Source organism: Ovis canadensis, chromosome 2, assembly GCF_042477335.2.
Source record: "Ovis canadensis isolate MfBH-ARS-UI-01 breed Bighorn chromosome 2, ARS-UI_OviCan_v2, whole genome shotgun sequence".
In the NCBI taxonomy this organism is placed as follows: Eukaryota; Metazoa; Chordata; class Mammalia; order Artiodactyla; family Bovidae; genus Ovis; species Ovis canadensis.
Genome location: NC_091246.1, coordinates 140,936,517 through 140,963,993, shown reverse-complemented (window position 1 = coordinate 140,963,993; position 27,477 = coordinate 140,936,517). Strand labels below are relative to the sequence as shown.

Sequence of the window (27,477 nt, the reverse complement as noted above, 5' to 3'; positions counted from 1 at the left end):
TCCACTTAAGGAAACATTGAGAATCTATAGAAAAGACCTCTCTGATGGCTTCTGCATTATTTGGATTACTCAAAGAAAAGACACTGGCAATGCAAGTTAAAATAGGTATTTTATTGAGAAACTTGCTCTGTCAGTGAGCAAGTAAAAGTTACAAACATTTTTATTTAATAAAACTAGCATATCCTTAATTCTAAAAACATCTCTTAAAAACTTCCATTATCTGAAACTGCAGATCTTTCTGAGTCAGGGTTTTCTCTTGGTGCTTCCATGGAAAAAGACGCTTCCAATTCCCTTCATGCAAATAACATGTGTAATATGACTTGTTCACAAGCAAAACAAATTCCCCACTTGAGTTTGTGTTGCTTGCATGCATATGAATTAGTATCTTTATTGCTATAACTATAAGTCTCCTGGTACAGCAATGAGGCTTTATGCTTACTCCTGAGCATTCTGAGAGTTATTATGTGGTCATTAAAAAAAAAAGTTATGTAGCAAGACAGTTCTGCTGAAAACCCCATTCCCTTATTAAACTTAAAATTGGTATAGATTAATACTACACATTAATGTGTAATTTACTTATTAAATACCCTAGGCTTCCATGCAGGGTTTTTTTTTGTTGTTGTTACATTTTGTTGCATTAAAAGGGCAGTGATTTAACCCTATAAATTATTTTCTAAATGGCCTTTACATATGACACTAAAAAGTATGAGACAAATAAATATTTGAAACAGTTTTCAATAAGTTAAACCAGTACTGACACCTAACAAGTAGAGGTTCAAAGGTCATGCGAATAGATGTCTCTTTAATTGACTGAAGGTAAAGCTTATTTGAGGGCAACATTTAATAATTTTCAAATGTATAAATTTTTATACATGGATATTTAAAACTAAATTGTATATGTAACAGTAGGATGTTAGGTAAAGAATTCTAAAATTTTGACTTGAATTACATAGTTTCTCTTCTTTTTAACTGCAGGGGAAAGGTACAGGGTTATCCTTCTGCTCTGAGACGTTTTGTGCAAACACCAGAAATGACATATCACATGGCAATAATTTTGTTGGCAAATTTAAATGCATCTGCTCAAATTATTATTTTTAGTACAAAAGTTAAAGATTAGACTATACTTCTGTTGATGGATTTTAGAGATAATAATATTTATGGAGGTTTTTATTCCCCTCCTAATGGCACAGATTACTATTTTGGATAGCAAAGCAAGAGAAGATGAACCTTAAAAAAAAAGTGCTTCTAGTTTTTAACGAGTACTATTTGTCAAGGAAAGGGGAAAAATAGAAGAAGGCCTCTCATTACAATCATTAAACTTCTTTTTTTAAGAAATGTTATCAATAAGTGCAAAGTGGTCATAATTTAAGGATCATATCCCCCCAGCAGCACACCTGCCAAATTTGGCAATGTAAAAGAATAGTAAATTGGATGTTGATTTTGAAATTACAGCACACAGTTGGAGGAAGCAATGTTTTAAAATGTTGACATAATTATAGTAATTACTATATTCATTATCAGAACTTTAAATTTTGATTTGGTTCTCTTTTTTCTAAGTCAGTTTTCTGTGTGCTACACATACACATAAAATCACAGAATAATAGCATGGAGTGGGAACATGTCAAGTTTTACAGAAGAGGCAACTGAGGCTCAGAAACATGGTGATTTGCCAAAGGTCCCACAGCTAATAAGTAACAGATCTGAGGCTAGAATATGACTCCATGTGAGCTTGTCTCCTTGATAACTTAGGTCTTAGGGGATGGGGATGAATGCTCAATTTCTTTCTATCTTTCCTGCTGGGGAATGTCTGCATTAATAGTGGGAGGACTCTGTTTAGGACTCTTTTGAAGAAATCTATAAAACAAGTACTCATCCCGAAATTCATATTCATTGGTGATATGTTGGATGACTCCCCCTTGCACCAGTCTATCTCCATATATCACAGCTTCACCACGGTCAGAGGCAAGGCCAACTTCAATGAGCCAGTTCACCAAGTCACAGCCACAGAAGGTCCCGGCAGAAGTCTTTGCACCACACCTGTATGTCAAAGGAATGATTCACCCATGTGTTCTGTAAATCTGGTATCAGAACTGCATGATGGAAGACAAGCAAGGGAAAACAGGAGACAGGGAAAGACAGCATGATAGTTCAGAGGTGACAGGAATGAAACTATGCTGAATATAAAGGGTTTTGTTAAATCACCTAACCCTAGAAAGATCTACTGGAGGAAAACAAAATATGCCAATAATGCTTGTGAAAACAGAAACACTTAAAATAATAACTTAGATAATGTAACTGCATCAGCAGAGAAATATTCTTTTTATAGTAGATGGTCTTTTATGATCAGATGAGTTCTGTAGACACCTATTACATATTTTATAAGTTATATTCTTAGTTAAAATACACAATTGTTTTAGGAACATTAATATTTTTGCAGGCTCTTAAGAAGTGACAATTTTTACTAAGTTATTCAAATCAAACCTTAATATTTTCTGCTTATCACAGTGCCCACAAATAGCCTTTCTTCATGTCCTGAGCAAGATAATCTTATTGATATGATAGGAATTTGTTGCCTTATGAAGCAAGGAAAGGATAAGTGAGATCTGTCTTGCTATAAGATTTTTTTCATAGTTGTTGAGTCTGTTCCCACACTGTACATTTCATCCCTGTGATTCATTTATTTTGCAACTGGGAGTCTGTACTTCTCAATCTCCCTCACCTACTTCTTTCTTCCCCTCACCCTTCTCCCCTCTGGCAGCCACTTGTTTGTTGTCTGCATCTGTGACTCTGTTGTTTTGTAATGCTTGCTCATTTGTTTTTTTAGTTTCCACATAGAAGTGAAATCAAACAGTATTTATCTTTCTCTGTCTGACTTATTTCACTTTGCATAATGCCCTCCATATTGTTCATCCATGTTGTCACAATGGCAAGATTTCATTCTTCTGTGGCTGGGTTATATTCTGTTGTGTATATATGTATACACTATATACATTCCCACACACACACAATGTCTTCTTTATCAGTTCTACTGAGGGACACAGGTTGGTTTGTTGTTGTTTTAATATCTTGGCTATTGTAAATAATACAGCAGTGGATAAAGGAGTGCACGTTCCTTTTCTAATTAGTGTTTTTAATTTTGGGGGGGTAAATACACAGAAGTGGAATTGCTGGATCATACGGCAGTTCTATTTTTAATTTTTGGAGGAATTTCCATAAGATTCCTCAGATATTTTTAATTTTTTAATTATAAACCCATTTCTTAATTATTTAAAATTTGTCTTCCTAATACAAATACAGGGGTGTCTCAGGTATGAAAAAATAAACAAGGGGAAAAGAAATGTAGGAAAACCAATTAAGTGAATTCTGTTCATTTTTATACAAATATGTGATAGACAACATGAATCTGTCCACAAGCATTAGTCAAGCTGTAAAACCTAAAGTGCTTGACAACAGGAAACAGTGGCTGAAAATCAAGATGAAACGAGAAACAGGTGACAAAAAATTTTAAAACATTTAATCACAAATATAAATTAGTATTTCATATAAAAATTAAAAGTTAATACACATGAAAAAATTTCTCAAGTACATAAAATATTATTGTAACACCACTATTTTACTTAGTAATAGGATAAGTTAATTTATGCTTTGCAACGACAAACATCACTTTGAACAAAAGCCTGAATGTTACATCCCAAGTCTGAGCCTTCTTCCTGCTTGTTGATTTTGAATGTATAGCCCTACACCTTCTAATCTGGACACCAACTGATTCATAGTTGCTTCTGATGGGCTGATCAGGCAGCTACAGCTAGTCTAGGAAGCTGTGCAGAGTGACAGAGGATCAGCCGCTATGCAGGACTGGAGCCAGCCTGTGCCCGTTCACCATCTGGGGTGGAGGCAGCCTGGCAGCCCTGCAAATGGCAAGAGCTATGCTTCCTAATAGTCAGCAGTCAGAGTGGGCCTGGTGGAGCTAACACAAGAGTTCCCTCTCTTAATTTGAAAAAGCAATTTTAAATTGTTGAAACTATCCATAGATCGCACTTTGAAATCATTGTGTTTGGCCCTTTAAGGGTGGGAAACTAATTTTTCTTCATAGCTTACCATTCCCAGAAACTAGGCTAGGCCCATTACATAGATTTTGTTATCTAATGCAAACAACCTCCAAGAGCTAGATATTTTAAAGAAGAGGAGAATTAAGGTTTGGAGAATTGAACTTGCCCAATGTCACACAGCTAGTAATCTCCCACAAAGTGACAGACCCAGAGATTGAGTTCTAGAGTTGGTCTCCACCAGGATACCTTCTGGTTATAATGAAACATAGTGGCATAATATATGTAAATAAATTATCCTGAATGGTAATTTTCGTAGATTTTCAATTTTTCAGTTACAGACATAAAAGTATTTGCTTCTTTATATCATGTTCTGTTCTCTTTCTGTTTCTCGACAACCAAATATATTGGCACTAGAACATTTGTTTATTCTCTCCTGCTGTATACTCCATGCCTGAGGATTAGAAGAATAAATATGATGTCAACGACTAAGGATTAGGACTTGAGGTGAAAAAATAAGCAGCAGAGTTAATTAAAAGACAGAAATTTCACTTTGCTTTCTTGATAATATCATTAGTAATATGAAATAGCATATTATTAGCATATCCTTAGGAGATAGGGAATATAAAATCACTTCTAAATACAATGTATCTCAAAGTTTCATGAGAGATATTAATGACCAGCATGAACTGAATGTTAATATTCTGCTATATTTTGGTTCATTCTAAAGTTTTCATATTTTATGTGGAAATCATAAGTTAAATGGCATTTAAAAATGTAAAAATTAAACTATAAACTGACCTGTGGCTATTTTAACTTTTATGTGTATATGTGTTATTGAAAAATAACAAAGTTAGTTACAAGCATGTTAGCCTATCACAAACCAAAATTAATCCTCTAAAATATAATTATCTAGAACCTGTACTTACCTTCTTTCCTTCACAATGTTTTGGATACAGAGGTCACGGTGATAATGGATAAATTGTTGACAGGTCATTTTTATTTCCTCAGGAACAGAAGAATCCTTGTTTTCTGCTGTTTCTTTGCTGTTCCATAGGAATTCAAGTCTGAAAACCAAAAATTTTAGGATGAAATTTTTTAGGAAAGGCAAGCCCTGAGAGAGCTCCTTCTTACTTATCACCCCATCAATATGGCTGTTCCAAAGCTATCATTCACCACAGCTGTCATTTATAACACCCAGACATCCCTAGTCTCTGAAGCGGAAATATATTTAACCTGCATTTAATTTCCTGTTCAGAGCAGGCTTGGGCAGAAGACTTGAACATTTTATAAACCCTCTAGACATGTTTGAACTATTTCAGGATCTACCAAAAAATGAAGTTCCTTAGTCTACATTCTGTAGTTTTAAAATGCAAAAATAATATACAGCAGTCAAGCATTTTAATTACCCAGTATCAGTACCAGAGAGACAAATACTGGGATATAGAGTAAAGAACAATTCTCTTTTGCCAAACCAGACAGCAGATCTGTTGACTCTTTTAAATGATCAACATTATGAAGCTAATAACTAAGTGCAGTGACTTTCCTATTATGCCTTTCTTCTTTCTTCAAAGGATTGTGACCAACCCTAGCAACTACATTTCAATAATGATGATGGAAAAAAGGAGAAGAAAGAACAGGAACCATTTACTGGGCACTTTTATATATCCTAAAAGATAAATTCCACTAGCACTCCTAGTTTCTACTAATTTTGACTTTGAAAACAAACAAGGAAGTACAAGAATTCTCCCCCCATCCCCACTTCCTCCTACCACCAAAGTGAAGTGTTCCCACTTCATTATTTTTCACAAAGAAATTCCTGACCTGAATTCAAAGAAACTCTTCACCAAGCCAGTTTTAAAAAAATGAAATTCAAAAAGAAGAAAACTTGAGTTTTCTATAAATTGTCAGTGTGATAGAAAAATCCTGTTGTCAAAGGAAAAAGACAACCAAATATAGACCTTTGGGGGCATACTGCTTCTTATGTCCATTTGCAAATACATTTTCAGGTTTCATTTTATTTTATATAGTTAATGGCATAGACAAGTCAGTTTTCATCAATTCCTATTAACATGCAAATTATAATACTGGATTATTGACAGCTCTTCTGACATTTTCCGTGCAGTTATATATAACAAATACGTGAATCAACAGAAAACCTTTCTATGGTGCTTAGGTTAACCATTCTGTAGTCTCCTAGCAGTTTCTAAAGGCTTAAAAATATAAGTATCTTAATAGAATGGCTTTGTCATTACCTTTACAGTTATAGCTTTATTTCAAAACTAAAATTACCTTCTTTTGAAAGGTAGGATGATTAAATGTTTGTCCAACCCAAAGATGCCAAAGGAAATAAACCCCTATGGAAGAAAACAAAAGGTTCTTATTTTATGAGCTCTACAATAAAAGTTTAAGACAGAAATGAAAAAATTTAGTGCTTGGGGAAGTAAACCTCTGGTGATTAGAGCAACATTTTAAATAGAACACACAGGCAGACTCAAAGTTCAGTGCCTGATGGCAGGTACAGTTGACCCTCTGTATCCACAGATTCTGCATCTATGGATTCAACCTACTGTGGGTCAAAAATATTTGGGGAAAAAGTTCCATAAAGTTCAAGAGAGCAAAAGTTGAATTTGCTGTGTACTGACAGCTATTTTGGAGAAGGAAACGGCAACCCACTCCAGTACTCTTGCCTGGAGAATCCCACGATTGGAGGAGCCTGGCAGGCTACAGTCAGACATGACTGAGCGATTTACATAGCAATTACATTGTATTAGGTGTTATAAGTAACTTAGAGATGATTTAAAGTAAACGGGAGGATGTACATAGGTTATATGCAAATACTATGCCATTTTATATAAGGTATTTGTGCATCCATGGATTTTGGTAACTAAGGGTGTGTCCTGGTGCCAATCCCCCTTGGATACTGAGGGATGGTTTTATGGTATTTGGCTGCTTCTTCCCAATCATCTTTCCTGCTAATTATGATGGGTGATATGAGTGCTGAGCAACCACATTAGCAAGCTAGCTTACTGGAGAAAAATGAAAACATTTAAGGGCTATGTATCTTTTTACCCCCTTTCTGAAAAGAAAATAAAATATCTCCCATTATGCTTAAGTACTTCTTTATTATTTTTCTGTTAAAACTTCAGAGACAATAGAATTAATAAGTGCTATAGTGTCTGATTAAAATGTAACTGAACAAAATTTATGTGAAATGAAATTGGCTACTGCTTAGGGAAAGAGTTTGAAGAATTTGGGCATAATGAGGCAAACTAGCACCAGATATTAGCCACACAGCAAGACAATCAGGACTGCCTGGGAAGATGGGAGGCTGGGAACTGCCATCTGTCAGGCACAGCAGGCTAAGAATCTTCGTGCAGGTTGGCGTGGGTGAGATGAAGAATGCAGTGACATGAAGAATCTATCTGTCTTGACTTCATATTATAAACTACCAGAAAGGAATGATCTTACTACCACACCTCCCCAGGAGGAAAATGGAATGGGAGCAGGTTTTGTATCTCTCTCCCTTCTTTGAAGCACTTCAGCCATAAGCTGTGGGGGCTGTATTTCAAACGCAACATTCCTGGCATTAGCTTCCATTTGTGAAGCTCTGTGAGTCCCAGTCCTGGAATGGCTCAGCTTGGAGTGGGCTTTCTGAATGCAAGATACTGAGTAAGACTATGATTTTTCAACCTAGTATTTTATAGTTCAGGTCGTAAACAGTATCACAAAGTGAGGTGGACATCAAGGAGTCCTTGGCATGCTCATGTCTGACTGTAATAAATGGATAGGTCACTAGTCTGTCTAAATATACATGTTATATACTAATACATGTCAACTAAGTTATATGGCCAATTATTTCAGGTTTAATAAACCCAGTGATTTCAAGTACTGTATTTTTTCAACCTGATACTTAATCTGGGGACTAATATTCTCTAATTAAAAAGCAAGGGATTGAAGTGGAATAAAATTTTCTAATCTTCACATAAAGATATTTTCCCAGTATGCAAAATATCATTTATTCTTTTTTAAAATATTTACTTATTTATTTATATTTCGCTGTTCTGGGTCTTCTTTGCTACGCAGAGGCTTTCTCTAATTGTGGTGAGTGGGGGCTACTCTGTAGCTGTGGTTCTAGGGCTTCTCATTGCAGTGGTTTTTCTTCTTGCAGAGCCCAAACTCTAGGGCATGTGGGCTTAGCTGCCCTGATGTATGTGGGATCTTCCCGGACCAGGGATCAAACCTGTGTCCCCTGCATTGGCAGGCATATTCTCAACCACTTCACCACCAAGGACACCTTCATTTATTCTTAAATCTTCAATGGAATTTTAATTTCTAATTTTTAAACTGGGGGGTAAAAGTCTACTTCGCAGATATTATTGTGATGTTTAAATGAAATAATTAATGTAAAATGCTTAAAATGTTTGGCATATGGTATACTTTGAGGGAATTGTGTCTACTATCCTTGGTCAAATTTTATTTATATGCCACATGATTTTTTAAAAAAGATATAAGTACCTGTAGTTCAAGAAACAACAAAATGTAAATGAAATGTTGTGCATTTAAATAAGTGACTAAACTAAAGGCTCAGAGAAGTGAAGTCATTTTCCCAAAGTAACTTATTAAGGCCACAATGAAGTTTAAAAAGAACTTGGAACATCTTGTCCCTGCTTAAATTACCATCCTTTATCTCAAAACTATTTGGTATTTCTGACTAAAACACTCAGTGTGCATTCTGATGACTTTAACCAATATAATAATTCATCTCTACTAGGAGATAGGCAGCAGCTGTCAGCTGTCACGCATACCAGCAGCTGGCAAACAAACCAAACCCTTTTGATTTAGAAGAAAACAACAACATCCGTACCACCACCTCCCAATCAAACCATCCAGGAAAACAGAAACTCCTCAAAGTTCTCAGTAAATAAATACCTGGCCAAAGTTAAACACAGCACAGAAAAACTGTAACTCAACATATAGTCTCCCAGGCTCTTGGTTGAATAGCCACCATAAACAACTGGAAAGATTCTGTAAAGGAAGGAGAAAATAGGACTTTAAAATGAAGCAGGCTGATCATTTCTCTCTATCTAGAACATAGTACAATAATTTATCTACTTAATAATTAGGGAGAAAAGGACTAAAGGGAAAAACACCAAGAGAATACAGAAGCTCTGTCTTTCAAACAAGAGGTTTAAACCTCTCTTCTTGACAGGTGTCATTCAAACAACATCTATTCTGATCAGATTTGAAGAAAGAAGACATGAGCCATAATACAGAAGCTTACATAATATATCAGGACTTCAACTAGCCTAAGACAGGTCTGATTTTAAAATTAGTTTTACAGTGAAAACAATCACATCACCGAGCAGCAATTCTTGGCATCATTTCTTAATTTTTGATTTTTGTTCTTAAACAGCAGCTAAAATGGTGCTGGCTGATATGATTCTATGTAACAAGCATTGCAGTGTGTAAAGTGTAAGAGAATTTCTTCATAGGTTATATGGTCCATTGCCTATCACTAGGCTAGTTATCCTTGAACTATCACAAAGAATTATATAATAACTAGTAATTCACACAAGAAGACTTACAACTAATTTTTAAAAATGCTTTGATAATCAAAGAAATGCATTTAAAAGTGAAGTGCTATATTTCACTTATAAAATTATCAAGTAAAAAATTTATAATAGTCAATGTTGGTGAGAGTAGTTTATAAACCTATACTACTCCTTTGGAAAACAACTTAGTAGAATGCATCCAAAGACACAAAAATATTTATGCTATTTAATCCAGGTTTTCCAACTTTTGAGAATCTACGATAAGGAAATATACTGCATGGAGATGCTTATTAGTGAATTCTAAAAAACTAGGAACAATCCATAAGAAAATGATTGAGTGAATTGTAATGTATATCCTCTACAGTTTATTAAGGAGCTATTTAAAGTAAAAATTAGAACACTTTTGCAGCAACATGAAAATGCTTGACATAAATCGCAAAGCAGGACATAAATCTGTATGTATTATTAGAACCATGAAAACTATATTAAAAAAGAGAAGGTAGTAGTATGATGGATATTTTTCCTCTTTTCTCTATGGTATCCATTGTATGAAGTGCTTGTATTGTTTTCATAATGTAAAATTATTTTTAAAAGTTTATTTATCTGAGGACTGTCTTCCGAGAGACCATGTAGACATTTATCTACTGAAGTCAGTCAAGGAATAACTTAGGACAAAGTAGCCCTGTATACATCACAGACATAACTGGTTTTACCCCAAATTCTAGGTTCAGAGCATAGGATGAGTAAGTATTCAAAGCAAAATGAGTTACTGAAGCACTTAAGCAACAGAGTAATGTGAATTACTCATTCTTCTTCCTCCCAAAACATTAGCTCACGATTAGGAGATGCTAGTGCTGCGACTCCCCTGGGAAGGAGCAACGAAGTTTCTCCCAGATGCCTGGAAAAAACCTTTGTCAAACATTTAAAGAAATGGCTCCCAAACAAAATCAGAAGAAACATTTACAGCAAACAGGCCAATAATGAGAAGTAAACACAGCAACACATGTCGAGTCAGTTGCTGGTCTCCACTGTGTAGATACTGCTCCTCTTCCTGGGCTAATATGCAGCTCTGGGAGTTACAGCGACTCACACAATGTTCCTCTATAAAACAGTAAGCACAACAATTTGTAATCAGAGCTTTTTATTTGAATGCATTTTAAATTCATAATGACTTCCTAAGCAAACCACTACATATGCACATTCTCAGTTCAGAATCAGTGTATTATTTTAGATGAAATCTAAAGAAGGCTCCTTCATGTTGTTTTAGGATAGTTCTACTTGTAGAGCGTTTTTATCCAAAAAAAACACAAATATATGGAATAGTTCCCTTCTATATTATTCAACAGTGTAACACACACACACATGCGCACACAAATTTTTAAGGCTAATTTAATAACAAGTTTTTCCTGTTATATAAATCTACCTCTTGGTATGAATATCCTATTTGGCTAACAGCAAAGCAAATTTACCACTTGCCTTTCATTAAAGAGTTTAGAATTTGCTTAGAAAAGACCTTGAAGGAACCAAATAAAAAAATATTATACACTTTGTTCTGTTTGCATATGGAAGCAAGTCCAAATCATAAGCATGACTTTTCTTTGGCTGAAAAGAGAAGTGAGAAGCCTTTCACAAGAAACTATTCTCTTACCTCAGCTCCACTATATCAATGGCATCAAAAGTAGGAGAAAACATTTTTACAAAAGAGATGCTAGTCTAACAGACAGTCTTATTACAAAAAGTCAGGGCTTAAAAAACACAATTTTACAGCTCTTACCTTCAAGCTTACAAAAACTGTATTTCCTAAAGCCTCTTTTTAGAAAAGAACACACATAAGCATTAAACATGGTATGACATAAGAGCTAACCGCATGGATGAAACTTCACACACAAAAAAGGTTAACAGCAAAAAGAAAGCAGGCTGCGGAACTGTTTATGTAGTATGATCCTGTTTTATAAAAATTATTTGTGTATATCTTGGTGTTGAAAAATTCTAGCCGTGTATATAATAAACTTGGTCTTAAAATATTACATATAAATATTATAAAAATGCATGAAATCCATTTTACTTTTATCTGCATTTTTACATATTACAATATTTGTTTTCATAAAATATGATCAGAAAATCTAAGAAGCTCCTATGTTATAAAGGTTTTTTCAGGAATCAGCATATTAGTGGAGAAATGACATAAGCAAATTGTAAAGGGATTCTGGGGGCAAAAAAAAAAGTCTCCACCTGGGGATGATGAATCAAATCACATGCTGAATTTGTCAATGGACTTTACTATTAGGTATATTGTGTAGGAAGGAAAAAGTAAGGAGTAAAGCCTTGGGAATTCTGATGTAAAGAAATATTGGCTTTAGAAAAGGGGCACACAAATGACTTGAAACAACTGTAACTGGATACCAAAAGAGGTTTCCTGCTGAATGTAAGTGAAGGCTCAATATCTGCCCGAACAACAACTACAACATTTGCTGCTGCTACTATGCTTATTTTTAAATTTTTATTTATTTATTTTGGCCATACTGCACAGCTTGTAGGATCTTCCCTGACCAGGGCTTGAACCTGGGCCACCATAGTGAATGGCCAGAATTCTAACCACTAGGTCACCAGGGAAGTCCCCGCTTCCGTGTTTAATAAACATTTGGTTTGTACATTACTTACTGTGCTAAGTGATTAGCATGCATCATTTCTTATAATATTCACAACATTTTTAAAATATAAAAACATTTGGCAGCAAAACAGCTGACATGCTCCATCATAAAGAGGACTTTTTGGGGTTTCTCTCTCTACTCTGATTTTTAAAAACAGGCATAACTGATTGAAGGTACATTGTAATTTACATATATTCAGTTGTTTTAAATAATTTGAAATTCAGACCATAAATGTGATTCAGTCTGTTAGTCTATACATCAAAAGATTATTATTTTTAAAGATTTTTATTATTTTATAAGAAAGGGCATATTTTAAAGCATATGGATTCAAAATGTAATTAACCACTGACTAATTAGTCCTGGCCCTGGGGGAATGGAGTGGGGAAAAGTCTCAGCTTCTAAAATGAGATGCCAAAAAGAAAATAATGATCCTTAGGGCAAACTCCTTGGAATTACTACTCAGGTTAAATTTACTGGAGAATTTCCATGCAAATAAAAAAAAATAATGAATACCCTATCTGTGCACAATTATTGTATTATTTGCACTTTCTTCCATCTTATGAGAATATTTTCAAACAGTGTAGCTTCTATAGAAAATCTATGTAGAGTTCTTTTAAGGCATAAGATTAAAAAATCTTTTGTTCTTAGGCTCATCCTCATAACCTAGAGGCACTTACTTTTCTCAAATGAAGGAGTCACCGACCCACTGGTGGTTATGTCTGCTACTGGCTCTGTGGATGGGCAGCATAATTCACCATTTCCCATAGAGCAGGAGCAGCAGCCTATATAGATAAAATATAGGTTGTAACGGGAGAGTCCAATCACAAAAAAATGGACAATGTAAAGAGATGCCAAATAAAACACCCCCTCAAAAAACCCAACAAATCCCCAAATTCATTTATATACACACAGAGATTTTCCATACAGCCTCAATGTATGGGTAGCTATCAAAAAGGATTTAAATATGCTTATATAGAAATTAACATTTAAGGCGTGTCAGACAAAAGATCAGCCCCTTTACGTATTGCCTCTTCTTTGTACAGGACAAAGAAAATGTTTTTGTTTGTTCTCCAGCTGGTATCTTTTTTGGAACACCAGGGAATTCCCATAATTAATTAAATTTTTTTTAAGGAAAATGTTTTTACCCATGCTATGTTATTAGTTTCCCGTGTGTTTTGGGAAATAAGAATTTGACTACTTTCCTAAAATACAGCTTTGATTTCACTACTCCTTGGATGAATTCTAGTTCAACACAGAATTCACCCAAACCCTTTTCTCTTCTAAGTTTAGCTCAAAACTCACTTCTTTCAAGAACATGTCTTCTACCAGTTTCGACGATGCAGGAAAAGCAATTGTATTCTTTTTTATTTTTAGATATATACTGCTGAAACTCTCTTGCTGGTTTTTAGGTAGATAGGTTTACAGAAGGCACACTGAGACACCTGCTATAGAGCTGTAATTTTACTCTGTATATTCAGAGAACTGCAAAGTGTCCTTTAAAACATCACACTCGTACATGGACACGGTGCTCCTTGATACGGATTATAATAGAATAACTTCAGTGATAAACTGCATTAGAACTTAACATACTAAAAAGGCATAATTCATAGGCTGAAATGTTCATTGATAATATGCTCTAATTTTTCAGTACTGTCATTAAAAATTAAAAAAAATTTCAAAGTATAGAAACTATCATTTATAATAAAACTATTACAACTGTCTTTCTAAATTTAAGATAATGATGCCACAGAAAAATTGAAAAAACACAGAAATCATCTGGCTCTGCCTCTTATCTTCAGAAACTTGAAGGCTCAAATCCACTAAGATAAATTGTTAAGAAAACAGATAAAAAGCCAGCCCATTCCAAGGACATATGTGTAGGGAACACACACATATAGCAGTTTTTCCCTTCAAACATGAGCCTTCTTATTTGTGTGTGTGTGTTTGTTTGTTGCTCAATAATACATCATGCTTATTTATTATCTTTTCATTCTACCCTTTGACCTCCTTTACCCATTTCTCCTATGCTCTACGCCCCACCTCTGGCAACTATCAACCTTGTTCTCAGTATCTATGAGCCTTTTTTCCCCCCAAAGATTCCACATATAAGAGAGATGATATGGCCTTCTCTTTTATTAACTGAACCTTTGATCTCATATTAAAGTAGGTTAATTTTCCTTTCAATTATAATTCCACACTTATAAGCAAGTCATGTGTCTCTGACAAATGTGTGGCGAGGGGCAGAGGGGAGTGAACTATTTTGGATTACTGAGATTTGGGGAGGTCAGGCTGGACATCTAATGTGCTGTGTATTAATACTATTAGCAAAGCAGAAAAGAGCAGACTGTAGGGAAGGAAAATAACCAGACAGGTTTAAAAACCTTTTTCCTAGGAACATGGGTCAATAGGCAAATAAACAAGAACTTTGCCTTAGCAGTTTTCAGGCGGCTTCAGAAAATCACGTCATATCTTATCAACCCATCCATCTATCCACTCATCTAACAAATATAGGAGACCTGACACATGCTAGGTGCTGAGGCTACAATAGTGGGCAAGGCGGTCACAGCACTTATAGTCTAGTGGGTTATACTGATAATTTAAAAAGCAATTATAAAGCAGTGAGGTAAGAGGAGAGGTATGAACATTACAGGTTTTCTATGGAGACAAGCCATAACTGTCTTCTGATTCTCTATTTATTCATACAAAATGTCCCAGCTAGTTATCCTGCTGGAGATGATGATGACAGGGTTTAAAGAATATCTATGATACTGTTTATTTGCTATTTTTAAAGGACAGTGAAGACAGCAGCAAAAGTCTCTGGGCTTAAGACACTTAGTTTAGGACTCTGCACACGTTCGCAGGACTTTGGTGGACACTTCTAAAACACTCGCAGGAGAAGAAGACTTAGAGAGTGGTGAATGGTCTTTACAACCTATCTGAAAGCATACAGTAGACTGATTTATAGGATAAATGTTAAGAGTCCACAAAGAAGGCAAGGAAGGAAAGGATGCTGGGCATGATCAGAAAAGTAGTCTAGATGTCAGAAAAGTGGCTTTTAAAATTTTAGTGAACACATACACATAATCCTTAAATTTCCATTTTCAAAGGGAAAATAGTCAAGAGGACTCAAAAGAATGAAATTCTGATGCTATAATCACAAAGGATCTAACAAAGAAATTAGTGAACACTACCAATAAAATGAACTAAAGGAGGCCTGATTGAAGCAGGGTTAATGTAAATCACTAGTTGGCCAAATACAGCCCTATGTAGTGGGACCCACAGTCCTGTGTAGCAGGTGTTATCAGCATCAGATATAGAAACCAAGGCACAGGAAACTTGCCTAAGACCAAATAATAAAGTTCTAGAGTCAGACTTGAACCTAGGCAGACTGGTTCCATATCCCTGTTTCTAACCCCCATCCTATCTCCTTCCAGTTTGGGATGATGAAGGACGGGAGGGAGGGAGGCAGGCAGGCAATATAAGCAGTGAGAGTTGTGGGATCTTCTTCCTTTTAAGACAGTGAAAATGATTTTTAAACCTTTTCTCTTTCTTCTCTACTTATCGCTATTTACAACTAATAGTTTTAACATCAGGCATCTCTCTACTCTACAAACTCTCTACACAAAATGGAAGCCATCGTTTACACTTCCCAGCACAACGGTCGATGTCTATGAAATCTCTGCATGCACCAATGAATCCAAAATGCAAACTCTTGCTGAATTCTCCTCATGAACTGAGGCAAAGAAAGAAAGTGAAAGTGAAGTCGCTCAGTCGTGTCCAACTCTGCGACCCCATGGACTGTGTAGCCTATCGGGCTCCTCCGTCTGTGGGATTCTCCAGGCAAGAATACTGGAGTGGGTTGCCATTTCCTTCTCCAGGGGATCTTCCTGACCCAGGAATTGAACCCGGGTCTCCCACATTGCAGGCAGATGCTTTATCGTCTGAGCCACCAGGGAATTGAGACAAACCCCATAACAACCGTTAACACATTAAAAAAATCACTGATTAGGGTCATACTTTCACATAGGGATATAGGTTCACTATAAATAAACATTTTAGGCTTTGCAGTCCACTGGGTGTCTGTTGAATGTCTCAATTCTGCCAATATAGCATAAAAGAATCCAGACAATACAAAAGTAAACGAGCACGTCTGTGTTTCAATAACATGTGATGGACACAAATTTAAATTTCATATAACTTTCAAGTGTCATAAAATAATTGTTTTTTAAAATTTTTTCTTCAACCTTTTAAAAACATAAAAGCTATTCTTAGGTCTGGGGCCATAAACAGGTGGCAGACTGCAGTTTGCCAACTCCTAACTTCTACCGTTAACCCTGCTTCAATTAAGCCTCTTTAGTTCATTTTATTGTGGTGCTTACTTGATGCACTGTTGTTAAGTTAACAAACATAGATGTTTAGTTTCCTAGAAAGAGCCTTCCTGCAGTTGTTTCTCTTCTCTAAACTCTCAGGCCCAAAGAAGTCTAAGGATTAGACTTATTCTCACAAAAGATTATCCTCATAAAAGATTTATAAACAAGAATCTAATAAATGAACTTGTAAGCTCTTTCTATTATTGACTATGATTCAAGTTCCCCATTTTACAAATACCTGTGATATTGAAGATAATTCAAGGAAGTTCCCTTAAAACATTTAGAGTACATGCTATATAGGCATATAAAAGTTTCTTTATATTTAAGGATCATACTTGTTTCTGGGACAGAACTTGCAAAAGATTCAGGTTCATTTGCTGGCGCTGGACTGTCCTCAAAAGCAGTGTTTCCCGGCTCTGCTGCTTTGCGGTCCTGAGACTGGTCGAAACCTTCATAGCGTCCTGCTTGGGAGGTGCGGTTCATACACATGAGTGATATGCCAGCTATCACGATACTGCAGAACAGGATAACTGCCGTGATGATCATCTGTCAACGTTGCAGAGAGACATTAGGCCACTTTTCACAAGCCCAGCTTGATAATCTTAGTAGATGACTTAAGGGCACTTTTTTGGTGGAAAATGCATTATCTCAATAGCTATAAATGCTCTATAACAGTGGTTCTTAAAAAAGAGGAAGAGTATGGAAGGAATGTAAAGTACTTACAGAGAAATTAGGGTTTGTCTCTAATCAACTGCGATGTCTAGATGTTCTTTTCATTATGTATCATGTCCTTGGTTTACGCTACAAGTAATCTAAAGTAAGTGAAAGTGATAGTTGCTCAATCGTGTTCGACTCTTTATGATCCCACGAACTGTAGCCTGCCAGGCTCCTCTGTCTGAAATTCTTCCAGCAAGAATACTAGAGTGGGTAGCCATTCTCTTCTCCAGGGGATTTTCCAGACCTAGGGATCAAACCTGGGTCTCCCGCACTACAGGGAGATTCTTTACTGTCTGAGCACTTATAGACTTTTTTCTTCACATCAGAGTTTTTGTTTGCTTTAATACATAGCTCAAGTGTACTTTAACTAGAGACTGTATATGGTGATAATACTAAAGGTAAGTAATTGCAGCTAATACTTATAATCTTCAGGTAAAAAAGACATATGTGTTAGTTGCTCAGTCGTGTCTGATTCTTTGAGTCCGACTGTAGCCCACTAGGTTCAAATGGAATTCTCCAGGCAAGAATACTGGAGTGGGTTACCATTCCCTACTCCAGGGGAATCTTTCTGACCCAGGGATCGAAGCTGGGTCTCCTGCATTGCAGGGAGATTCTTTACTATCTGAGCCACCAGTGAAGCCCCCAAACAGGCTTAGGTATGTAAAATCATTTTTTTTAAAATTTCATTTTCTTTTTTATAGACATCTAAAAATATTTATCACATTTTGAGGTGTAAGTTAACAAAGTAACATAGAATCACGAGTGTGATAAGCAATAAGTTGGAACAAATTTTCAAAATTAATTTCAATGTAAGTATAGCAAAACACATTAAGCAGCTAAGAAAGAGACATTCTCAAGAACAGAACTGTCAATAAACTCTTCTCACCTGCTCTTTTCCATAAAAGAAGGCTGAGTCAATGCTTTCTCCATTATGTTTTCCAGTTATCAAAAGAACACCAATAAGGAGAGCAGGAATCCTATAATAATGAGAGTTTATAGAGAAAAAGAGAGAGAGAGAGAATGAATAGTCACTGTGTGTGTGGGCACAGGTAAGCAAACAGAAAGCTACCAACTTACCCCCAGCCAGATATGATGATGATTCCAACAGGAATTTGTACCCTTTCTCTCTTTTTCAAAAGAAACAAAGAAATTGCTAGAAGGCCTAAGAATAAGAAATAGAGATTAAAAGATAGGTGATTATTCTCGATGTTGATCAAACTTCATGGAACTTTAACCAAGCTTATTTCAATAATAGTCTGTAGTTCTTGCCCTAGAATTTACTCCTTCTAAATAAATGCTTTTCCCAATATTTTGAAGCAAGTTTTCTTAATTCAAAATCATTTGTTTTCCCTCCTATACTGCTTCTTTACTAAAATCTTCTTGTTTTATACATGAGGATTTTTTCAAAAAGCCCAAATCATTTTGTTCTTTTGACTCATGTGTTTGGAATCGAAGTATATTTGTGGAAAAAAAGGAAAAAAATTTTAACTGGATACAGAACAATTCTAAAAATAATAACACCCCCGTTCTGCTGTTGCTAAGAAAGTATAGGCAATTCTCACAAAAATTTGTTTTTGGAAAACTGACCAAGTCTAAATGATGGGCCTTAATATAAACTTAATACAGAAACAAATGTTTTAAACATTTGGACAGATGTTTTAAAAATATTTCATGAGCTTTCCTTATACTTTATACCCAATTATTTAGAAGTAACATCTTATTTAATAAATTTTACACAGCTATAGAAGCTTAGAACTTTAGGGTTGGAAGGGACCACTGTCTTAAATTAATGCCTTCAATTATAGCTGTGTAAACAAGGGTTTGCCCAAGCCACACAGCCAGCAGAGGGCAGAGCAAGACTAGAAACCCAGTCTTCTGACAGAGGGTTACGTCCTTCAGCTCTGTTCAGTGTTCCTAAAACTCGTCTGTTGACCCATAGGGATCTGGGAATTTCTATGAGAAATGTTGTCTTTTTGGTTTATTTGCAGTGGTGACCATCTTATAACCGAAGCACACTCTTATTATTTCAGGGTTTACATCTGGTTTTATATTAAGTTTGAGCCAAGTGAAGGCCAAATGATACCACAACAAAGCTCAAATTAACGTTCTGTGGTAGTCTGAAGAGGGAAAAGCAGTGAGATAACCAGGTCATAAACCCACTCATCAAAGTAAAGGTAGGCCAAAAAAAACCCAAACAAACAACCAAAAAACCCTATCAGAGAAGTGAGTTCAAGCTGTGATTCAGATCAGCAAAATAAGATCCTTTGTCATGTCAATTAATGTTGCTAACTACTTCAGTTCAGTTCAGTCACTCAGTCGTGTCTGACTCTGCGACCCCATGAACTGCAGCACGCCAGGCCTCCCTGTCCATCATCAACTCCCAGAGTTCACTCAAACTCATGTCCATCGAGTCGGTGATGCCATCCAGCCATCTCATCCTCTGTCGTCCCCTTCTCCTCCTGCCCCCAATCCCTCCCAGCATCAGAGTCTTTTCCAATGAGTCAACTCTTCGCATGAGGTGGCCAAAGTACTGGAGTTTCAGCTTTAGCATCATTCCTTCCAAAGAACACCCAGGACTGATCTCCGTTAGGATGGACTGGTTGGATCTCCTTGCAGTCCAAGGGACTCTCAAGAGTCTGCTCCAACACTTACTGAGCTTGTATTTTTGTTTAAATCTAATGAATTTGCTTTGGTTTTAAAATTGTATATTAGCTGTATATAATGTCCAACCAGCTGATGCAAAGAGCTGACTCAATGGAAAACACCCTGATGTTCGGAAAGATTGAGGGCAGGAGGAGAAGGGGGTGACAGAGGATAAAATGGTTGGATGGCATCACTGACTCAATGGACATGAGTTTGAGCAAACTCTGGGAGATAGTGAAGGACAGGGAAGTCTGGTGTTCATGGGGTAACAAAGAGTCAGACACGACTTAGCAACCGAACAACAAGGAACTTATACCTAGATTTAAGATTATACAGATTAAGTAACACTGTGCTAGCAATAATACAAATCAACACTGAGCTCCTTGAGAATTGTTTTTCTTTATACGAGACCCACTCAGTTCTCAAGTTCAAGAGATCCTATCATACCAGTGCTCCTCCCAATGCATTTGCACTCTCTATTGTTTCAGGTTTAAGGTGCCAGGGAAACAAGCAACCAATCAAAGGAGTGCCAACTGTGTTATAATAGTGAAGGGGCTCTTGAAAATTCTAATGTTTATCATTTTATTCCTGCCTTGTGAAAATATTGACAAATGAAAAAAAGGCTCAGGCTAGGCCTGGATGTCTCACTGATGAAGCTGTGAGAGCTCTTGCCTGAATCAGCTAAACTCTTCGGGCCTTATTTTCCTCATTTGCAAAATGAAAGGTTTCGACTAGACTGGTGTTCCCAAAAGCAAGACGACTATAGGTGGCACAAAGATGAACTTTTTTTTACTAATTATGTGTTTAACACATGCTTGAAAAAATTTTAACTAGCACATAAAACCTGGGATTTTACCGAGATAAGGCTAAATTTGTAATATTAAAGTTAAAAAAATAAGTTAATTTTAAGAGGGAAAGAAAGGACCAGTGGTATGCAAATATGGCAAAATTGATGAGGGTGGTTTGCAAATAAGTAAAACTGAAAATGGCTGAACAAAATGATTTAAAATGACCTTTTAGATCCAAAATTCTGTTATAATAATCTTAAGGTTAAAGGGCACCTTCATTAGGGTCAGGAAATTCAGAACAGCTTCTTTGGAGATTTTGGTATTCATGCTTGAAGAGGATTTCAGAGAAACTTGGGGCTTTTTGATAAACTGAGCTCTTTACTGCTCTCTTATTCTCATTATAAATCTAACCTTAATAAACCTAAGTATTAGAGATCAAGTTGTTTCTTCTGTATTTGGAAATAATCTCTAGGCTCTTTTAACTTGACAGCTCATGAAAACTCTTATACCATGCAAGGTGTACTTGCCTTTAAAAAAGTACAAATCTCCTCTTTGCACTGAATTCATTTTGTAATTCCTCACCGCATTGTTGCTTCACTTCAAAAAGCTGTTGACATAGATGGGTCCTGCTTTTGATCCTGAAGGCATGAAATCAAAAGCCTATTCCCACCAGCCACTTCCCGACACCTGCCTCCTAACAGTGGCTATAACTAGCGCAATAATTCTACAATTTCCTTTTGTGTGCCATTTTACAGGTTTGCATTTGTGGAATGACTACAAATCAGCCAGACTGACTGACTATTCACAAACATACCAGAATTCGTGCACCCCAATTAATGTTTTCCTTCAAATGAGCAATGTGCTAAAACATTCTGAATATCCTTTTTGGAGCCAGTTGAAAGGAAAAATATTTTTTTCTTACTGACTATTCTTCTATTTCCATATCCTTTTAATCACCTGCTTTTCTTGTGCTTATATTACTGCTCTTCCCTCTACTTAATAATACAGTTAAATTTGTTGAGCGTCTACCAAGCATCAGGCATAAACATCCATATTTAATTTAGTTCTTAAAATAACCCTGTAAGGTGCTTACACATAAGGAACTGAGACCGCAAGTCAAGTCATTTGCTTTGGGCAGAATGATAATTATTGTTCATTCAGTTCAGCTGGGCTCCAAGTGCGCTCTGGTACACAGCTCACATCCTCATCCCCCTCTGCCCATTCCTTCTCTCCCTGCCTGCTTCCAGTGCTTGCACCCGCGATGGCTCAAAGGGGCCATCAGCTCTGCTGACTGTGGCCTAGAACCCAAGGCCCTGAGGACAAGGACATGCGACTGGAAACCATCTGAGCCCAGGTAGAAACATAGAAACAGAGTGATCAGGAAACAGAACTCAGCTTTGCAGACTGCCTAGTTAGTGAGTACAACTGCCTGAGCAGATTCCCTCATCCTGTACTGCTAGACTTAAAATAGATCACTAGAAGCTGGAACCTCAAGCGATGGAGGGGAGGGGGACCTTAAATTTCTCTTCATGATCCAACTTACCTGTCCACAGGTAGGTGCTATAGAGGGAGCTGTACAATAAGACAAACACCAGAATTTGTCCAACAAAATTTTTTTCTTTAACAAAATTCCATATCATCATTCCAGCACAGACGATAGACTGAAGAAAAAAATGATAAAAAAATGAAATCAGTCATATTCACATGACTCATACTTCTGTGTTTTATTCATAGCAACTATAATTATTCATTTAAAATTATGCTGAGCAATTAACTATTGCATCTTAGTTATACTAAAACAGTAAGTTTTATGATTAAAAACCTTTTTATACAGTACCTTTAACAATGTACATATTTAATTGAAACAGATAATGACAACATTCTAAATCCTAAGCTTATATTTAGTAAATATATATACATAGAAAATGCTTAAACTTCTTTCCAGTATAATTTGAGACATGCAAAGATTTAGCTAGAAAAGTAATAAGACAGGTTAATTTTTAATAATTTAATTACTTCTATAAAAAATGCAAAGTTATCACCAACTGTCATTACAGTTGTCTTTTAGTATCCACGGAGGATTGGTTCTAGGACCCCTCCTTATCCCCTGACAGATAAGGATACTCAAGTTCCTTATACAAAATTCTATAGTATTTGCATACAACCTATGTACATCTTCCTGTATACTTAAAAAAATATTTTTTTAAATTGAAGGATAATTGCTTTACTGAATTTTGTTGTTTTCTGCCAAATATCAACATGAATCAGCCATAGATATACATATGTCCCCTCCCTCTTGAACCTCCCTCCCAACTCCCTCCCCATCCCACCTCTCTAGGTTGTTATATAGCCCCTGTTTGAGTTCCATAAGTTTCTGTATACTTTAAATCATCTACAGATTACTTATAATACCAAATACAATGTTAATGCTATATAAATAGTTGTTGGCATATGGTAAATTCAAGTTTTGCTTTTTTGGAACTTTCTGGAAATTTTTTTTCTGAATATTTTCAATCTGTGATTGGTTGAATCTGAGCATGTGAAACCTATGGATATGGAGGGCCAACTTTATATAGTGCAAGATCCAATGCAATATTTAATTAGGAATAAATTAATTATAATCAAATTGCAACAACTGATTGCATTTGGTAAAAAACACTTTGATTTTATAACTGGAAAAACCCAATGAAGAAATTTTCTCCTCTATAGAAATATCAGTTCAGTCGCTCAGTTGTGTCCAACTCTTTGCGGCCCCATGAACCGCAGCATGCTAGGCCTCCCTGTCCTTCACCAACTCCTAGAGTCCACCCAAACCCATGTCCATCGAGCCGGTGATGCCATCCAGCCATCTCATCCTCTGTCGTCCCCTTCTCCTCCTGCCCTCAATCCTTCCCAGCATCAGGGTCTTTTCCAATGAGTCAGCTCTTCGCATATAATCAATGAAAAAAACATAGCTTTAATTATTTGTAGGTTTACTAACCTGAGCGATGAGTAAATTAGTTGTAAGCATATGAGGAAGCTGTTTATATTTCTTGCTCAAAAGAAGAATAGCCAAAGACCAGATCTTAAAGACAGAGTTTCAAAAGTTATTCAGGTTTCTTAGTAACTACTTATTAATTACTAATTTTATTTTTAATTACTAGTTACTTATTAGACTCTTTAAAGAATTCTTTTATCCTGGTTCAAAAAGGAACTGCAATATTTTACTTATTTTAACCTTAGTTTCCAAAAGGGTATTAAGGTAAACTAATATCCAAAGTAAAATAAAAAGCATGGGGAGAATGCCTTGACCAGGGCCACGTTCCAACTTTCCCTACCTTTGGTGGCTGGGGTGGGACATAGGTTCACAGCCAACTATTCAGAAAAAGAGATGAGTGGGAGATGCAGTTATAATGCACTACCGTAAATTTTCCCTTTTTGATTCCACCATATTGGCTCATGAGGTATCTAAATTCCAGGCTATCTTACTTCCAACAACACGTCACCCTCCTTAAGATGAATTTTCCTGCATTCTTTACATTTAGAAGGATACATAATAGTTACCTAAAATATGCTATTTGATTTCCTTCTTTCTTCTCACCTCATTGTCAAAGTTATGTTGTCTCTCCCTCCTCCACCAAACTGCCCTCTTATCAATAGGCATAGATTTTAAGAATATGTAACAGAAGCAAAATTTCTTAAAAAGTATATTAATCACACATGTATTTGTTGCCAATGTATATATTCATCCTTATCTCCTTTGACAGCAAATATTGTCTTTTTTTTTAAAGCCAGAATACTATCTGAATTCAGTAGGCACTCAATCTACAAGATACTCTAGCTGCAAAGTGTATAAGGATTCAATATGGGCTAGATATATTCAAAAGTTTCATTAACATTAAATGGGTGTTTGGTCTTAATCCCAAAGGTCCCTGACAAAAACACAGTTCTACAATAGCTAGTATCTGTATAGTGATTCACCATTTGCAGAAAGCTTTTTATATATATTGTCTCATGTAATCCTTAAAACAAACCATGGAAATAGGTGACGTTTTTATCTCTATTTTATAGATGAGAAAACTTAACCTTAGCGCAGTTAAGGTTACGCCACAGAGAAATACAGCTAGTCTGTGATAGGTGCATGCAGCATGCTAAGTTACTTCAACAGTCTCTGACTCTGTGTGACCCTGCGGACTGTAGCCCGCCAGGCTCCTCTGTCCATGGGCATTCTCCAGGCAGGAATACTGGAGTGGGTTGCCATGCCCTCCACCAGGGGATCTTCCCGACCCAGGGACCGAACTCATGTCTCTTCTGTCTCCTGCATTGGCAGGTGGGTTCTTTACCATTGAGCCACCCAGGAAACCCCAGTTTGTGAGAGGACCAGGAGTCAAATCCAAGTCTGACTAAATCTCATGCCTTGTCTGTTATACAATTTTACCTCTCAAATGGACAGGCAAAACTCAGAAGGCTGATATTACATTTTATGGGCAGGCTTCAGTTTTCTCTATTGTACAAGAAATTAGGTTTTTATTCCCTAACTTTCTATTACCAAGCTATTTTCAGATTCATTCTGTGATTTTCATTCATTTTTATACTGAATCATACTTACCAAGGAGACCAGGCTGATAATACTTATATCAAAACTAACATTCTGGATGGCATATGCCAATGGCTTAGGGTCCATGGTAGGAAAAGTCAGTAACCAGGCAGAAACGTACATGATCGGTGCAGACACAAACGTGCTTATTACCATCCCTGAGGTTATCTGCCAAAATGAAATCAAACTGAGGAAGAGTCACAGACTCAAACAATTCACATAAACTTTAGCCACAGCACACCAAGGCATTCTAAAATAAAAGCATGAGTCAGTAAAAAGACATCATAGAATCCAGCATGTTATCTAATAGCATATTCCCCTTTTCTGAGTGTTCTTAGAGAAACACAGTTAAGTTCCTTTGGCTCCTCTTTTAATCCATGCTCAATTTATATCTGCATATAAACAAATGCTAGAAATCCCACAACTGATGGTTATCTTCTAGGTTCTGGAAAGTAAATCATATGATCTACTTAAACTAATGACCAGTTTCTTTCCATACTATTTGATAAACTATAGGGCAATAAAAGCAATTTCAAAAAGAGAAAAATTACCATGCAAATATTCTACCAATTAAATAATGGAACTAATGGAACTTCAGTGAACAATCTAGTTCCTTCATGTTGTTTTCAAAAACATCCACTCTAATGCTGTGGATAACACACCCAGTGTGCTTGGACACTAGTTGGTGTCAACCAATTTAACCATTTATTGCAGTTGATTATGTGGTTTTTTGCATCTGGTGGCTGGATTATCAATGAATAAAACAGATTTTTCTCCCTCAAATTTCAAAAATTGCCCTTCTATAAATAACCTTCAGGCTTAACTATAATTATAGCATTAAAATACTTGAAACTAAAAAGATGAATGAAAAAATTCATGGCTGATAAAGATCCCAGATTAAATAACTCTATTGTTACATGATGCCTCTTTATTTACAATGAGGCAGTTTCCAGATATCAAATTCTCATACAAGAATGTAGATTTCTGTGTTTCAAAAATTCGTTTTTCTACAAACCAAACAATCAAACTTAGCAAGTAATATATACATACAATCTCTACTTCCATATTGAACTGTGTTGCAAAGATAGCCACTCCTGGTGCTACAGGAAAGACACCATACAAAAACGCGTAATTTGACAAACTTGTGTGGTTTACTACACTGTCGTCCTTGTCCAAGAGTTCCACCATTTCTCTGCACAGAAGTGGCAGCACCAGGCTGAAGAAACAAGAAATGCATCATTGCTCGATATCAAAGCATGCTGGTCCCCAAGTAATAAATTGCTCTAGTGAATTTGGCACTAGGTTATTCTTCTTCTGCCCAGAAGGTATCATTTTATTGAAAGAATCAAATATTCAACTTGGAGCTACTTAAAGTAAAACAATATTCTTTAAACAGCAGGAATTACAAGGAAAAGAAACTCAGATTTTTTTGTGTTCTATGAATAATTTTCTTGCAAAAAATTTGTAAAACGTTGCAATTATACTGCTGGTACTTGCTTTCCATATTAGTTCATTGCAATGTTAAAAAAAAATGTAAAAAATAAAAAACTAAAAAAAAAAAGAATAAACATAAAAAAAAGAGAAAAAAAAATGACACAATCTGAGTAAACTTGTTTAAAAGAAAATTACTAAACATTTTTTTGGGGAAAAAAACCAGCTGACTCTTATTATGATCAGGGTTTTAAATGGTTCAGGTAATAACAATGCTACTAAGTAGATTCTAAAAGGCAGTAGAGAAATAGGTGTCTTAGAAGTAATTTTTTATCTTTGTAAAGAAAAACGGTTCAGCAAAGGGAACTGTAATAACTGAGGTAGAGCAGAAGCTAGTTAAATTCAAATCTGGTGAAGAGTCAATTATGAAACAAATCCTCCAGGATTTCATAGAAAGAGCATATCAAAAGTAGTGAATTAAAGGAGCTTTCCTTTAAAAAGAACAAAACCAAGGTTAATATTGTCACAGCAGCACCTACAGAGATGCTCTCGGATGGAGTCAAGAACCACTTTTATGTATTTTTATAATTAAAAGAAGAAGAAATTATGTAATAGGGATCATAGAACCAGAAAAAAAATATAATGAGAACATTTAAATATTTATAAGTAATGGCTGGTAATCACTGTCATTGTCAGAACT

The 27,477-nt window shown here is 35.9% G+C and overlaps 1 protein-coding gene across 6 annotated transcripts in view; it reads right to left on the bottom strand.

Annotated features, from left to right (window-relative positions):
- Positions 1 to 90: 90 nt before the first annotated feature.
- GPR155 (G protein-coupled receptor 155) overlaps positions 91 to 27,477 on the bottom strand; it is a 40,130-nt gene continuing 12,743 nt past the window's right edge. For 3 of the 6 annotated variants that reach the window (XM_069577141.1, XM_069577142.1, XM_069577143.1), the window contains 13 exons: positions 26,397 to 26,562; positions 25,359 to 25,514; positions 23,751 to 23,834; positions 22,314 to 22,431; positions 18,417 to 18,501; positions 18,226 to 18,316; positions 16,958 to 17,168; positions 12,930 to 13,034; positions 10,566 to 10,702; positions 8,979 to 9,074; positions 6,339 to 6,403; positions 4,976 to 5,113; positions 91 to 2,037 (listed from right to left, as the gene is read on the bottom strand). In XM_069577141.1, coding sequence (XP_069433242.1) covers positions 1,785 to 2,037; positions 4,976 to 5,113; positions 6,339 to 6,403; positions 8,979 to 9,074; positions 10,566 to 10,702; positions 12,930 to 13,034; positions 16,958 to 17,168; positions 18,226 to 18,316; positions 18,417 to 18,501; positions 22,314 to 22,431; positions 23,751 to 23,834; positions 25,359 to 25,514; positions 26,397 to 26,562 — 1,705 coding nt within the window. In that variant the 3' untranslated portion in view covers positions 91 to 1,784. Of the gene's footprint in view, positions 2,038 to 3,492; positions 4,501 to 4,975; positions 5,114 to 6,338; positions 6,404 to 8,978; positions 9,075 to 10,565; positions 10,703 to 12,929; positions 13,035 to 16,957; positions 17,169 to 18,225; positions 18,317 to 18,416; positions 18,502 to 22,313; positions 22,432 to 23,750; positions 23,835 to 25,358; positions 25,515 to 26,396; positions 26,563 to 27,477 lie in introns of those variants that run through there. The other 3 variants (XM_069577144.1, XM_069577145.1, XM_069577146.1) reach the window with 1 other exon arrangement.